Raw genomic sequence first — 14,544 nt, 5'->3', positions numbered from 1 at the left:
TTATATTTCTTTTCTTATTAAGGGCATGATCTGGAAAGTTCCCAAGTACCCAAAAATCCCACTGTCTTGAATAAGAGTTGTAAGTGCTCAGGGCATCTGAGAATCAGGTCAAAAACCTGGATCTATAAGAAGAGGAGCCCAAACCAGGAATAGTACTAAATCGTGAAGTCTTTTGGAAATTAATTCATAACAGCTAGAAATTGGAAGCCTGGATCTCCACTCCTAGCACTTTGTGTAGTCATTCACACCTTTTCAAGCAGTGTGTTAAATGCTACCATTCTAATTGAATAGCATTTTACACCAACGTTGAATAGATTTAAGTGACTATACAAGGTGCAAGGTAGTAAAGAATCAGGCCTCTTTGTGACTAGATAGCTAACTGCATTCCACTGAACTCTATTCAGGTTCACATTTGATTGCAACATTCCAATTATATGCATAAGACTGAAATAATAAATCAATTTATTGCAAAAGATGTGAAGCATGCTTAAATATTCTGGAATAAATTCATGTGCCTAAACTGCTGAAAACATCAAAGGTAACACTTTGTGTTAATGAACCAATTTCAATGGGTGTGGAGAACAGTCAGTTATCAGTGCTCAATGCAGACACATCAACAGTGTTAAATATTCCAATTTAAAGAACCCAACATTCAAAATGTTATGTAACGTTAAGGAAAATTGTTCACTTAAACTCTTTAAAACTCACAGTCAAACACTAAGGTCTTACAGTAATTAACAAAAACTGATACAATGCAGCAGTTTTACCAAATTTAGATAACTAAACTCAGAAGTTTCAGAAATCCAACCTCTGGAGCGTCTCACTACTAAAATATTTTAACAAACATTTTCAAAGGCATGATCACTGTGAAAATGACTAATGATTCTATAACTACAAGTCCCCAAATAGTAACAGTCCCCTAGCAAAAGCGTCTAACAAATGCTATTTTCTCCTCTGAGTCTACCTAGGCAAATGGGGAAATTAGTTACTTGGACAAGTATGAAGATTCTTTAAGCTCGTGAAGATATTTTTAATAATGCACTACTGTGTATACCGAGAGATCTATTCTCCCATACACAGTGGGCACACAGGCACCAACAGCCATAACACAAATGGGAGATTCATACTTGCACCAAGGGGGGGATAATAGACCCTTCAATACAACTCCAGAAATGCTTGAGACTAATGCTTGACTGCCCTCTTCTGTGTTAGTTCTGAACTACAGCTGACTGTGTTAGTAACAGCTGAAGCAGGTATACAAACACTAATACTGCCATGGTGAAGTCCAGAACAACTTACTCAATTTACTGTAGCTTCTCAGTGTGTCAGTGCATAAGATACAACTATGGCATACTCCTGACTGGAGTTCTTTGCTAAAAGGTGGGTTTGTTTCGAATACAGGCAAGCGGTTAGGAAAGCGCCCTTCTTTGTTGCTCTAATCAGGACACTCATAATGGGATTCCGAAGTTCAAATGACGCAGCTCTCTGAGTACCAAGATCTGAGGTCTTTTTGTGCATGGGTGAGTAGATTTTGAGATCAAGCTCCATTGAGGATAGCTTAGTGCCGGTTGGAAGCAGGAGAAAGTGCACTCAGTGTCAGATGGGTGAATTTCTGAATGAGGTTCTGGAATTCTTAACTTTCCCCAGGATTCATGAACTCAATTGAAAGCCTCACACTGGAGAAAGTGAGAAGTTTATTGATACATTCTTTAGCCAGACAGCCATGCCAGCTCTCCAGAGGAGGGGATGCTTGGAGGACAAGAAGACTAGATACAAATAGGAAAAAGGTGAAGACAGTGGTAACCATTCTAAGGGACCAGGCTGTTTCTGGAGCCTTCTAACCAGTTCCAAGTACTGTGTAAATTAGTGGAAGATGATCAAGAGGTAAACTGAATTCCTACTGGGAACTTCTCAGATACTCAGTGCACAGACAGGTAAGGGCACTGGAAGACGATTTTTTCAAAAGCACATATATAAAAGCCTGCATTACGATGATAACAGATCCACATGGTATGTTGCCAGGCATGTGTTCATGTAGCAGATATTACTTCCTTGATAGATACAGTTTAAGCCAGGGCTAGTAAGGACAGTGATTTTCATGCACCTAGGTGTCATTAAGGTGCAAAGAGTGAGCCTTGAGATTCTGATCTATCTAAGGATCAGATCCTCAGAGATGGCCTTCTGAGAAATTAAGTGCTATTAGTCCCAGATGGATATCTGGTGCCCCAAGGTGCTGATGAGGTGGTATTAGCTCATGGAGAGTTTTATGCTTTAAGGAACAAAGATGCCTCTTGAGGTAAAAGATACTTAGCTTAACTAGGAACAAGAAGCAAAGGATGGAGCCATTAAATTACAGGAGAGTGTTAAATGGAATGAGCCAAATTCACCTGTCACTGGTATAAACAGGTGCAGGTCCCATAAAAGGTCCTCAGACAAATTCACTGGTGATGCAAGTTACACCATGAGTGCAAATGGGACATAAAAGGAGTGTAAGAGAGATAAATCGTGCAACTTGCACCAATTTGGGAATGCAAAATTAGGGTAATCTACACATGTTAAGGAGGTGCAAATGGGAGAGATGTAGCAGAAACAGTAACTAATAGGAAACTGCCAAATAAAGTATGGGTTGGATGCTTTATATTCTTCTTCTTTTAAATCCTCCTGTCACTTTTCTGCTATACATGCTCTGCCACTCAGCATAGAAATTACATTCAGTTTATTCACCCAGAGAATGCCCAATTGGTTCACATTACATTGGTTTATCACTTAAACCCTTACGCTTGCATCATAGCCCAGGGACACCCCACATGTAACTCACATGTCTGTTTAAGTCACCAATGAATTTGGTCCCGTAAAAGCCCACAGAAGCTCACAGATAGGAAGGAGCTCCATAAAAGGAGCTCCGTATCCACCAGAGCAGTTGGCAGCTGTTATTCAGAAACAGAGACCTTGACATTTTCAGGCACCTGAAAATTGTTGGATTTACATTTTTTCATTTTAATGCTACTTTGGTATTAATAATGTAGGAGCTGAATCCCAGTCAGCCATGATAAGCCAGTCACAATATGTATTACTAAGCCCTGGTGGAATAATCTCTTACCCCCTTTTCTCTTAAATACCCCACTGAGTGCCAAAATATGGGTCCAAGCATCTCAAACTCATCATTTACCTCTCCCTGTCACTAGCCCTGCCTCCAAACTGATCTTCACTGTCAAATTCTAGAGCGGCTCCACCCAGATACCCAGCCTCATTGCCTGACATGATATTTTGATGTGTACTTTGGGACCAGCGGGCTGATTTTAAATGTAATTTTTTTTAAGTGTTTTAGTGGTTTTGGTTAATGTGTTGAATTTAAGGCCCTTGGGAAATACCTATTTGTTGGGGGGGGGGGGAAGAGAGAAATCGGTAAAGACCCAAAATAAAAGTGTAAAATCAAGTTGACAAAGTTAACTCTCTTTAGGCCCAGAACACAGGAAATGAAATGAGCACATTGTCACACAGCAGAGCTCCATTTTTGTCCCATTTTCTTTATTGGCTCTCCCCTCCCTATTTCCGCTGATCTCAATCGGTCCTTGGATTCCTTGACCACAAGGTTTATGGCTTTAGGTGGGTTTCAGTAACACAATTTTACCTCAGCTTTGTGCTATGACACAGGCAAGAGGTTTCAACTTAAAAATAAAAAAAAAGCCCCTTTGTGGGTTTGTCAGATCTGGACAGTTAGTGGGCATTTTGGTCTGTGAACATTTGCAGGTTTCAATTGCACCAATTATTTTCATTATTAAGTCAGTCTCAAAATAGCGAAGGCCCCAAAAGTTTTTTGTTTTACTAACATCACAACTGTAAATGGCCGAGGGATAAATCCTGTGATAAACTGTTTGCAAACTCCTCCTTGGAACCTCTGCTTCAGCAGTGGGGATTCTCTTTTGTGCACATCCATCTTGAGCAGAAAATGGTGAAAACAAACTGAGGGCCAAATTTACAAAAGCTGCAGAATGACTCAAAGCCAAGAAAGATGCAAATGCAAGACCTACAACTGCATGCAAACCTCCCTGATTTGGGAGCACATGCGTGGATGTACATGAACATGGACCAGGTGAAAATCAGATTCCTGATTTGAATAAATCAGTGCCAGATCCCTCAAGCTGTTGATTACGCCCTTTTAAGGTGCCAAATGCCTTCACCTCCCACTGGAGTGACTGGCAGTTGAAGAGATCCCTCAAAGACCCCCTAAAAAAAAGTTTGAGAAGGAATTTGTCAATCTGCTCCAGCTAAGCAGTTTAAATGTGACCACTTGATATTTTAGATCTGTTGAATATTCTATTCTGTTTCACCTAGTAATTGCAAAAATCACTTTGATGAAATTCTGTGGCCTGTGTTAAGTAGGAGGTCAGACAAGATTATCATAATGGTTGTTTCTGGCCTTAAAATCTATTAATATAGCTGCACAATTTGGTAAACATAGTTTTTAACTGGCCAGTCCAAAAATGGCTAAGCTGAAAACCAAAGAGTTCAAAGATCTAAAATCATACAAGTAAAATTGCTAAGCATTGAGTTAAGTGAAAAATACACCTATACACAATGTTCACAAAAAAGAAACTTTGGCAAATAAATTTGCAGCTGATTCCGCATAGAGTAATGATTTGTGGGCAGACATTTTAAATTAAGGCAATCTTCTCCATAAATTATAGAACTTTTGTATTTACTGAGTACACTCTACCTGCCTCCAAACATGATTGTGAAATAGTCTCAATCACTACTTCGATCCACTTATAAGAACCAGAAAAAAATTATCATTCTGATGAACAGAGGTACAGAGTTACAAAATAAATGTGTAAGATGCCCACTATCAATACCCCAAACAAGTTTTTGTTACTGTAGCAACTAAGGATGTGGCTACCTTTTTGTTCAAGCTGAGATGGACTTCAGAAAAGTCTGCACTATTCTTGAGCACTGAACATAATTCATCAGGTTTCTCACCTAAGTATTACTGTGTGGCGATGTCGTAGGCCGTACCACTCCAGCACGCACGCTTGCGGCCTGTCATGGCCCCGAAGGCTCACTGCACTCAGCAACCCTTGGGTCTTTTCAGACCGAATTAGTTCAACCACTCTTTGTGGGGTCTGATTTATTCATTCCTTCTGCAGAGAGCAACTCACTTATTTAGCTGCTCAAGTCCATGCCCTCTCTGGGTTCATGCAAGAGTCTCGGTCAATTTCCTACCCTGTTCAGGAGGTACCAGCCCTTCTCCCAGAGCTAGGCTGTACTTCAGACAATCCCTGTGTCCCTCTCCTTAGGACAGGAGCCTCCTCGCAATTCCTCCTTGGAGATGGAGTTGTACTTTAGGCAGCTGTAGAGCCTCAGGCAGCTACTGCTCCACCTGGCCCTTTTCCCAGTCAGCCCTTCCACCCTCGGGCAAGGAGAGTTCAGCAGGCAGAACTTGCTCCACTGCTGTTTTCTCCCTGATAACTCAGGACCCTGGAGGAGCCTTCTTATTCCCTGCCGTGTCCACAGGCATCTGCACTGCTATGAAAGAGGCAGCATTTATGTTGGCCCCTTCTCCCAGCTCATTCTTTATTGGCTGGGTGAGAGTGGAGCCCCCACCCCTCTCTCTGCAAGGCTCCAGGTCCTTAAAAGATAAAGTAACAGGATTCCTTCTAGATGCTACTTCTTCCCAGGACCCCATCAGCGCCAGTTTTACAGGTGTTAGTAAGGAACAGGACCAGCTAACTGGGGAAAGCACCTGTTTTAATAGTGCTGCAACAATGTAACTGAGAGGAGAATTCGGGCCATTACACGTAATGACAATCACTAAAGACTTAAAGTCTGTGAAATTAGCTTAAAACTAGGTCTTTACATGGCAAACGTTCACATGGGGAATTCTCTTTCATTCACTCCTCTCCCTATGCTGTATATAAACTAAGCAAACGACATTCACCACAGTTCCTCCTCCACTTGAGCACAAATTATAATTGCCCACGTGCATCACAGTAATCGCACTTTTACTTACATAGCTGCATAACCTACCTTGGGAAAGTTCGACTTCGAAGTTCCTTTATAAAGACTTGACTCCCATTCTGTACAGGTTTGACCTCTGTTGACTGCCCGGTATCATGTTTATGCCAATTTCTTTTCTTTTTCACTGAAAGAGAGTGAATTGGACAGCACCATACGCTAAGTAGGGGATCTTTATTAAAACATTCTGTGAGAGAAAGTTCTTAGTAGTACTTTCTATGCAAGCCAAGAAAAGAGAAGCCCACTATGCAGCACTGTTAATTTTAACATTGTGTTCTGATTCACCATTAGACAATTACACTGTAGCCTGAAGATCTATTACATACTGAACCATGTTCGTTTGTAACATAAGGGAAACCAGACGGATAATTACTGAGCTCTACGGCTATCACAAGCATTAAGCAAATGCAGGCTCTGGATAACATTTTGTACTTGCCAGACTACACACTTAATCTTTATTGTAAACCTCCCAAAAAATCTTCTCTTCTGCTCTCTCAATTTGTAGCATAGATCATTATGAACATGCTCTTTCTTTGCCACACCTCTCCAAGGGCCTGAGCCAAAGTCAGTGGAAGTCTTTTCATTGAATTCAAGTGGCTTTGGATCAGGCCCTAAATACAAAATGCCTCATTCTGGCAAGAAAATCTAGTATCCATGTTCAGTGTAAAAAGATGCAAGTTCACATCCAATCCAGTTTTTGGAGCGTCTTCCATTACCATGCTTCTAAATACAAGCCAGGCTCATACTATGTTGATGGGGCAGAGCAGAATGCCCCTGGCTCATGCTCTCAATGGATGACAGACGTTTAGGCAAGCTGATCAGGGAAATGGGATCAGCTGAAATATGCACAGTCAAATCAAGTCACATGTCAACTTGCTTCTGACTTTTCTTTTCAACAGTCACTTAACACTGGCCAAGAAGAACCATTCCAGTTTTTACCAATAATCAGCATTAAATCTCTCAGCTGCTCCTGCTTTTAGACTCACGTGGGGTGTTTATTGCAGTAGGAAATTACTGACATCAGAAATGCAGTCTCCCCTAATTTTAAGCTTTCTGCCCTCCGAATTTTTTGTATCCTGGGTTCATATTGTACCTAAAGGTGGGCAAGCTGGTTAGGATAAAATATGAAACCTGAGACTCCACAAAACCTCAAAGCAAACCCAAACTTTTCTTATGTTCAAACCAGTTTTGTGGAAGAAAGCCACCTGCCTCTATCACCATGACTGGACATGTGCCCTTCCACAGCTCTCCCCTTCCCCTCCCCCCACACTCACTCTTTGACTACCAAAGGAGCTGGGGAGATGGGAGGCCCAAACTATAACATGCTTAGACCTTGAAAAGCCACCTCAGTATGCTGGCCAGGACTTTGGAAGTAGAGACATCTACTGAAGAATCCTTCCCAGGTTTTGTACAACACATGCTGGTTTTATTAGTTCCATGCTGCTCTCCAGCCTAGCTGGATATAGTCATTAAAGATGCTAGTTCTTTATCTTAATGCCCGTCAGGCTTAGTGTATTAGTTCAATACTCCCAGTAACATAGGAATCAACCCCAACATGTACACCACTCCCTCCCACTTTCCCTTCCCATGACCTCTACCCATCTCCCAACATCCTGGTTCTGTTCCGTATCAACTGGCCCAGCTAAACAGGTGTGTCATTAAGAGAATTCTATCATACCCCTTCTTTTCTTTTTCCTCAAAATTGCCTATATTTCTAGACAAAGTCATGAAGCTGTAGCTTATAATAAATACTCATTGCAATTCTTTTCAATCATCACACTCTGAAATAACATTGTAACTTAGGGTGATATTTTCACAAAGGGCAGGTAACTCCTATTGAAAAATCTATAGATGCTTAATTCCCATTTGAAATCTCCCTCATAGATGCTGCGTCACGTAGTGCAGCATTCCATCAGGGATTACACAACCAGTATCAGCCAATTTCTTTACTACGTTTGTAAAATGCGTACCACAGTGAGGAATATTTGATTTGGGCTTTTGGGAACAACTGCAGCAGAAATGTAATATATAATTTAAAATTATAAACAACTACCAGAGCTGGTCAAAAAAAAATGCAGGGTGGGGGGGGGGGGGTTGGCAAAGAATGCAGAAATATTTTTGCAAAACTTGTCCATCAAAATTTTGAATTTACAAAAAATTGTTATCGAGATATCAGATTTTTCAACCAGCTCTAATAACTATATTTTCTCACTTTTGTCTCAAGCTGAATACACCACATGAATTCAGATGTATACTTAAACGTACATAAATATATTTAGAACCAAAGGACATCTATAAGCTCATTTTGTTATCTTTTGATTGACACTATTTCAAACATTTGAGCCTGATTCCCCTTTTATTTATATCACTGTAACTTCATTGATTTCAGTGGAATTTCTCCTGGTTTTCACTGGTGTGAAGGAAATCAGGCCAAATGTTTTCCCCTGCGTTATGAAAATGAACCAAGCTTGTCTAAACAGAGCACTTAAATTTAAATAACATCAGAAATGTATTTGTGAACATGTATATTTTTTCCCCAAACAGAAGTATCTCCAAATTTCATTAAATCAAAATGACTTTAAATGTCACAAGCAATTTTCTGAAATAGTAGTCACCAAGTGACATTGGTAAAGTGGAGAATGTAAGAAAAGGAACACGATTTTTAACTTTGACATCTGAAGAGCATACATCATTGAATGCGTTCACCAGAAATATAAATATATTTAAAATCCATGCAAGTTACATAACAGAGATAATCAGTGAACATGTGCTTCTCTTTGCTAGCCTTGCAATAATTAAATCTTGGCCGTGAATTATCATATCTGGAACAACACCTACTCATTTAATACAAAATTGATACTGCAAGATAACTCAGCTAGTTTATACATAAATTGTAACAGTTAACAACAAATGAAATTCATAATCTCATACAAGTCCAGGAACACGCTGCACAAAACTGTTTGACAGAATAACTTAACATAGGGCCTGTTCCTGCTTTCACTTCAAGACTGGCCCCTAATTTTTCCAGTCTGTTGCAGTTACACACACCACATGAAAGGGTGGAAGGATCACACCCTGACATTTCATTTTTGCAATGTGACTTATATGCCTTTTATTTTATGGCTATACGAACCTACATAATTGGTGTTGTTTTTTTAATGTTCTTGAAAATTGCTGTTCATTTTGAGAAACTATAAACATACCGATCAAGAAAATTCAGTTTGTGATATTCCAGTAATAAACTAAGATTTCAGCACTAACGTTGCAGTTCTTTACACTCTAATGACTGATTTTGTGATGTCATGATACGCTGTATCTTAGATACAACAGTGAAAAAAAACCTCATAGCATTGTTGTGGTAGTATCAGGGCCGGCTCTAGCATTTTTGCCGCCCCAAGCACACACACAAAAAAAGCCGCGATAGCGATCGGCGGCAATTTGGTGGCAGGTCCTTCGCTCCCAGAGGGAGTGACGGCCCCGCCGCCGAATTGCCGCCGAACGGCCGGACATATTGGCCTTCATTGGCTGCCCCAGGCACCGGCTTGCTACGCCGGTGCCTGGAGCCGGCCCTGTGTAGTATGACACTCTACTTCTGCCACAGCTGTAACCACATATGTTTACAAGACTGTTGCAGTCGCAATGTTTTTGATACAACACCTTTATATCTACCATACTGTGCAATACTGACTGTGAGAGACATATTGTCAAAGGCAGATTTTGTTAAGGAACGGAAAGCCAAGAACCTGCTTAAAGAATTAAAAGTTAGCTGTTATTTCAACTCTACTTGTCATAATTGGTATATTACTCTTGTAATCTTCTTATTGAAGCAGCCAGTGGTTGAATTCTAAGATTATGCACCCATGTTTTCTTATGTAATTTATATTTAATTCCCGATTACAGACTTATGCTTCTTCTGTCTGATTTTTTTTCCACATTGAAGACTAGATGTCTTCCATCATTCATAATTTACAGCCAAGTGGAAGCAAGAAAAGCATCAAACACATTTTAACGTAATACAAGAATTTCACTCAGAGTCTAGAAAAATCATGCTTTATCTCTCACAATGAGGCAATGACTTACCCTGCATATCTTCAGTCATACCACTCCTTTTCCAGACAAGCCATTCTATTGCTAAATGATTCACTTTAAAGATGACTTGTAGTTATTTATTTGACCTACTCCTGATGTATGTGTGTCACTACAAATTTGAGAAATAGGCAGGGTGAGGCTTTCAAACCCACCTAGAGGAAAATGAGGGTAATATTTTTCCTCTACGTGTTCTTAATTGTAGTTTGTTGCATAACAGCAACAATCTCTGCCAATTGGTAGCATATTTATAATAAAATGCTTTTAAATTAAGCATTTAATTTTTCACAATGATTGGGGGAAGGATATTCTTGTATAGTAAACAGAATTCTTTATTCATTTGGCCAAAGCAAAAACATCCTGCAGTTCTTTATCAGGTAAAACCCCCACTCACATCAGCAATCTTTTTATACAGGTGGGAGTTTTGCCTGAGAAAGAACCAGCTCCCCCAATGTACCCTAAAATTTTAATGGCCACCAAAATTGCCATTTAACCATTGTAGTGAGGCGGTGTGGCTCCCCGCTGCCCCGGAGGGGGAAGAGCCCATCTAGAGGCCGGAGTGGGCGGAGCTAGGGAGCTCTGAGCCCGCCCCTCAGAGGGTCAGGCGGCGACCCGGAAGTACAAAGGCTCGCCCTCAGAGCTCAGTCAGGCCCCAGCCGCCGGAGAGACCAGACGTCTCCAGCCTAGCTCGTGACTGGGAAGACTCCGCGGCCCAAGGCGGCCGCCAGGACTGGCCGGGCCTGCCCTGCGCCTGTTACCCGGAGGAGTTGCCGGGCCTGCCCTGCGCTCGTTACCCGGAGGAGTTGCCGGACCTACCCTGCGCTCGCTACCCGGAGGAGCTACCAGGCCTGCCGCCCGCCCACTACCCAGCGGAACCCATGGTACTGGCTCCCCCGGAGGACAACACCCAGATCCAGGTACTACCCGAGGAGGAGTCTGGAAGTAGCCTGGGAGCAGCCGACCCCCTAGCCTAGTCTGGCTGCAGGACTGCCAGAGCCCATGTCAGTGTGTTGCGGTCAGGATCCCCACTGACACAGCAGCGGGTCTTCTGCCGCTGCTAGGGCCCCGGGCTGGGACGCAGTGGAGTGGGAGGGCCTGCATCCCCCCTGCCACCCAACCCGTGGATGGCAGTCTCCCCTCTCCCAGGCCTTTGGAGGCTTGGGGCCTACTGTTGTTGCTCAGCCCTGACTGCGGGCCTGAGCCCTGACCCATTGTTGCCCCGCCCTGACCCAGGGCCTGGGCTCCCTACTGTTTATACTGTTGTTGCTCAGCCCTGCCTGAGGGCCTGAGCACCTGACTCTGCATTGCTCAGCCCTGACCTAGGGCCTGGGCTTAACACTGTTCATACTGTGGTTGCTCAGCCCTGACAGGGCCTGAGCTCCTGACTCAGCGTTTGTTGCCCCACCCTGACCTAGGGCCCGGGCTAGCTAAGGTTTGTACCGCTATCTGCTCAAGCCCTGACTTAGCATTGTTGCCCCGCCCTGAGCCAGGGCCGGGCTTACCGTGTTTCTTCCGGTTACAGCAAGGGCTGCCGAGGGAGACCCCACGGCCGGATGAATCCCCCCAGCTCAACGGTGTGTAGTGAGCCGGTGTGGCTCCCCGCCGTCCCAGAGAGGGTCGAGCCCCAGCAAACCCTTGTACAACCATATGTGCATGCCAGACATAATACAGTGTTTCTTATTCTCTTTATCAGAAGACAAAAGCCATAGTGTAATTACGATAAGTGACTGTATAAGATCTATCTACCTAACCAGGAACTATTACAGCCTGTACCTAGGTGCCTCATTAATGGATTTTATCCTCAACACCTTGGTGAAGTAGGAAAGTGTTATATTCATTTTACAGATGGGGGACTGAGCATGGGGTAGATGAAATGATTTGCCCTAGGTTACATAGGATGCCTGGGCTAGGCTAAGCAGGGAAATGAATTTACATCTCCCAGCCCCATCTTTGTTACCCTTACTGTGTTTTGAATCCCGTTGTTGCAGGACTGACATATAGAACGTAAGAAACACACTTAAATTAAAATATATATTTTTATAGCCAAACATTGAGAAACTAGCTATTGCTTAAACATAGAGTATCTACTTGAGAGGGCGCAGGAATCAAGCAGGTATACTTACAAGTAGACTTTCCATGGGTTTTCTCACAATTCGGACAATGATAGATGTCAATATCTGGTGCCTCCTCTTCTTCTACGCCAACACAACTGGAATATTGAAAAAAAAAATAGACCACCCTCAGTCTGGCTCTAAAGGTGCAAATATACAAAGTGATCAAAATTTTAACTTTGCAATTAATATGCAGCCATGTTAATCACTAAGGGTATATCAAGGCAAAATGTGATGAACCTCTTCTGTGTACATAAGGTCAGGTCAAATGTCACTGCAGCCTACACTGCTGGTCTAGTACTGAAAAAGGTGTCTCCCAGACACTTGTTTGCCGTTCAATATGGGCCTCCCTTACAGAATGGTAGAGACTCTGATTAAAATTTCTTTGCTCCATTCACAAAGACCATATTAGCTGGCTGGGACAAAATAATATTCCCATCTACACACCGTTCTGGAAATTCAATCCACCCCAAAGACAATAAACAAAACACAAACCCTTTTACAAAATACCTATGGACAGTTGTTAGAGAGTAGGGCAATGTTGGCAAGTGGTAGGGACACAATAATATATAACATGCACAACATAAGTAGATTCCATCTCTGTTACAATGTTATGAAGAAGAGAAGGAAAGGGTGACACACAAAGCTCACTGCACTTTAGGCTGCCAAAATAGGTTGTATTGTGGCAGCTGCTCGGAACACCCACTGAGATTATTTTGGATGTCACAACATATGTAACAATACAGTGCAGCCTGCGGGCATGCTGTGTGAATGCAATCCAACGGCAGACCAGAGCACTAGGAGGAAAACAAAACTAAATTACAAAGGAATGAAGTACCCAAGATAAGAAGTTGTTGTATAGTCGAAGTAGGGAGCAGCCAGCCAAATAATCGAACTCCACACGGAGCAAAGGCAAACAGGATTTTTTTCATGCTTGTTCTGCCTAAAACAGCCTAGACTATGTAAGGCAAATTTGAAGCACAGAAAAGAGAACTTCAGTCCTCCATGAATCAGGGTGGGAACCTAAGGATACAGCCCCCCATTCCTTCTTCCATAGAAACTGTGCTCAGCACAGGACCCAAGGCGGGGGAGAGACAAAGGTAGATCTATACCATCTTTGCCTTGATCCCCTGGGCTGCCAGGGACTAGTTCAGTCCCCAACATAAATTAGACAGTCTCAAGATTCCTCTAACGTACACTAGTTGAAACGGCCCCAAAGGGCTGTTACACCAGCCAGGGATTGCCAGAGTGCCCTGACTGTAACCCTTCTGCTGGGTATGCCCCCCACCCCATGCCAGAGGAAGGAGGATGGGCTAGATCCAGAAAACTCCTCAGCTGTAGAGCTCCGGTGGCGCAAAGGGGACATTGTGGGTCAGAATTGGTAAAGCCAAGTGCATTCCTCCACTATAAAAATGAGTGAACTTCCCTTTCACAGAGACAGGCAATAGGGGTTTGTCACAGTGCCACTTGTGCCAATAAAATTATGCTCTCCCAAGTCACTCAACTACATCAGTACCAGCATGGGCCATCTCCTTGTAATATCTGGGGAAGGAGGAGAGTCTTACTAAAACCTGGATGGAGAAATATTTGACTCCTGAAATGCACTAAAGCCCTGACCACACTAGTGTTTGCAAAAGTGTGCCTGAAACCATTTTTGAAACCCAGTTTAACACAACTCACATCCATACCTAACATGATTACAAACCCTGTGACTACCACATTAAAAACATCTGCACTAGGAGGTGGTCTATAGCATGGCTTCCTTTAGCATGGTTATTGACTACCATCTCAAAAAATGTTGTCCAATTTCTGCCAGAAATCTTCTTGACTGTTTTTCAACACTTGCACTAACAAAATGTGACTCGCTATGTGGACAGTATCCCAGGCTCATTCGGAGTTGAACTGTATATGTTCATCTAATCTCTGCAACCAAAATAATATAAAACATGCTTTTCCGCTGAAATAACCCTAAATAATGTGAATGCTAAAAGTTATAATAGTGCAAGGGAGAGGAGAAGTGGATCAGTGCAAAACAAGTTCTACCACGTTAGCCCATATGTTTGAAGGTCCAGCCCCTGAGTTGTATTGCTAGCATTATCTGGTTGGTATGGCAATAAATTTTTTTTTGACTCCTCTGTAAAAATATAGATATGGCTGTATTTGTTGGCATTGCTCTAATACTTCAACAAATACAAAAGAAATTGATCCCTCTAAATTGTTGACTTGGAAACCTACAGAAAAAAAATTAAGGACAGGAAAATCATCACGACAGTCCAGATCATTAGGGTCAAGGATTTTACAGGCAGTAAAATGCCAGATTAGCCATCAGAGAATT

The 14,544-nt window shown here is 42.4% G+C and overlaps 1 protein-coding gene across 1 annotated transcript in view; it reads right to left on the bottom strand.

Annotated features, from left to right (window-relative positions):
- Positions 1–14,544, bottom strand: part of PHF2 (PHD finger protein 2) — a 146,651-nt gene that overhangs the window by 55,243 nt on the left and 76,864 nt on the right. Inside the window, exons 2-3 of the mRNA XM_024199491.3 lie at positions 12,222–12,307; positions 6,025–6,139 (exon numbers count right to left, since the gene is read on the bottom strand). Coding sequence (XP_024055259.1) covers positions 6,025–6,139; positions 12,222–12,307 — 201 coding nt within the window. The remainder of the gene's footprint in view (positions 1–6,024; positions 6,140–12,221; positions 12,308–14,544) is intronic.

Source organism: Terrapene carolina, unplaced genomic scaffold (genome assembly GCF_002925995.2).
Source record: "Terrapene carolina triunguis isolate 2854851 unplaced genomic scaffold, T_m_triunguis-2.0 Scaffold89, whole genome shotgun sequence".
NCBI lineage: Eukaryota > Metazoa > Chordata > Testudines > Emydidae > Terrapene > Terrapene triunguis.
The sequence above is the reverse complement of the archived record's forward strand: the minus strand, read 5'-3'. Positions and strand labels throughout refer to the sequence as shown.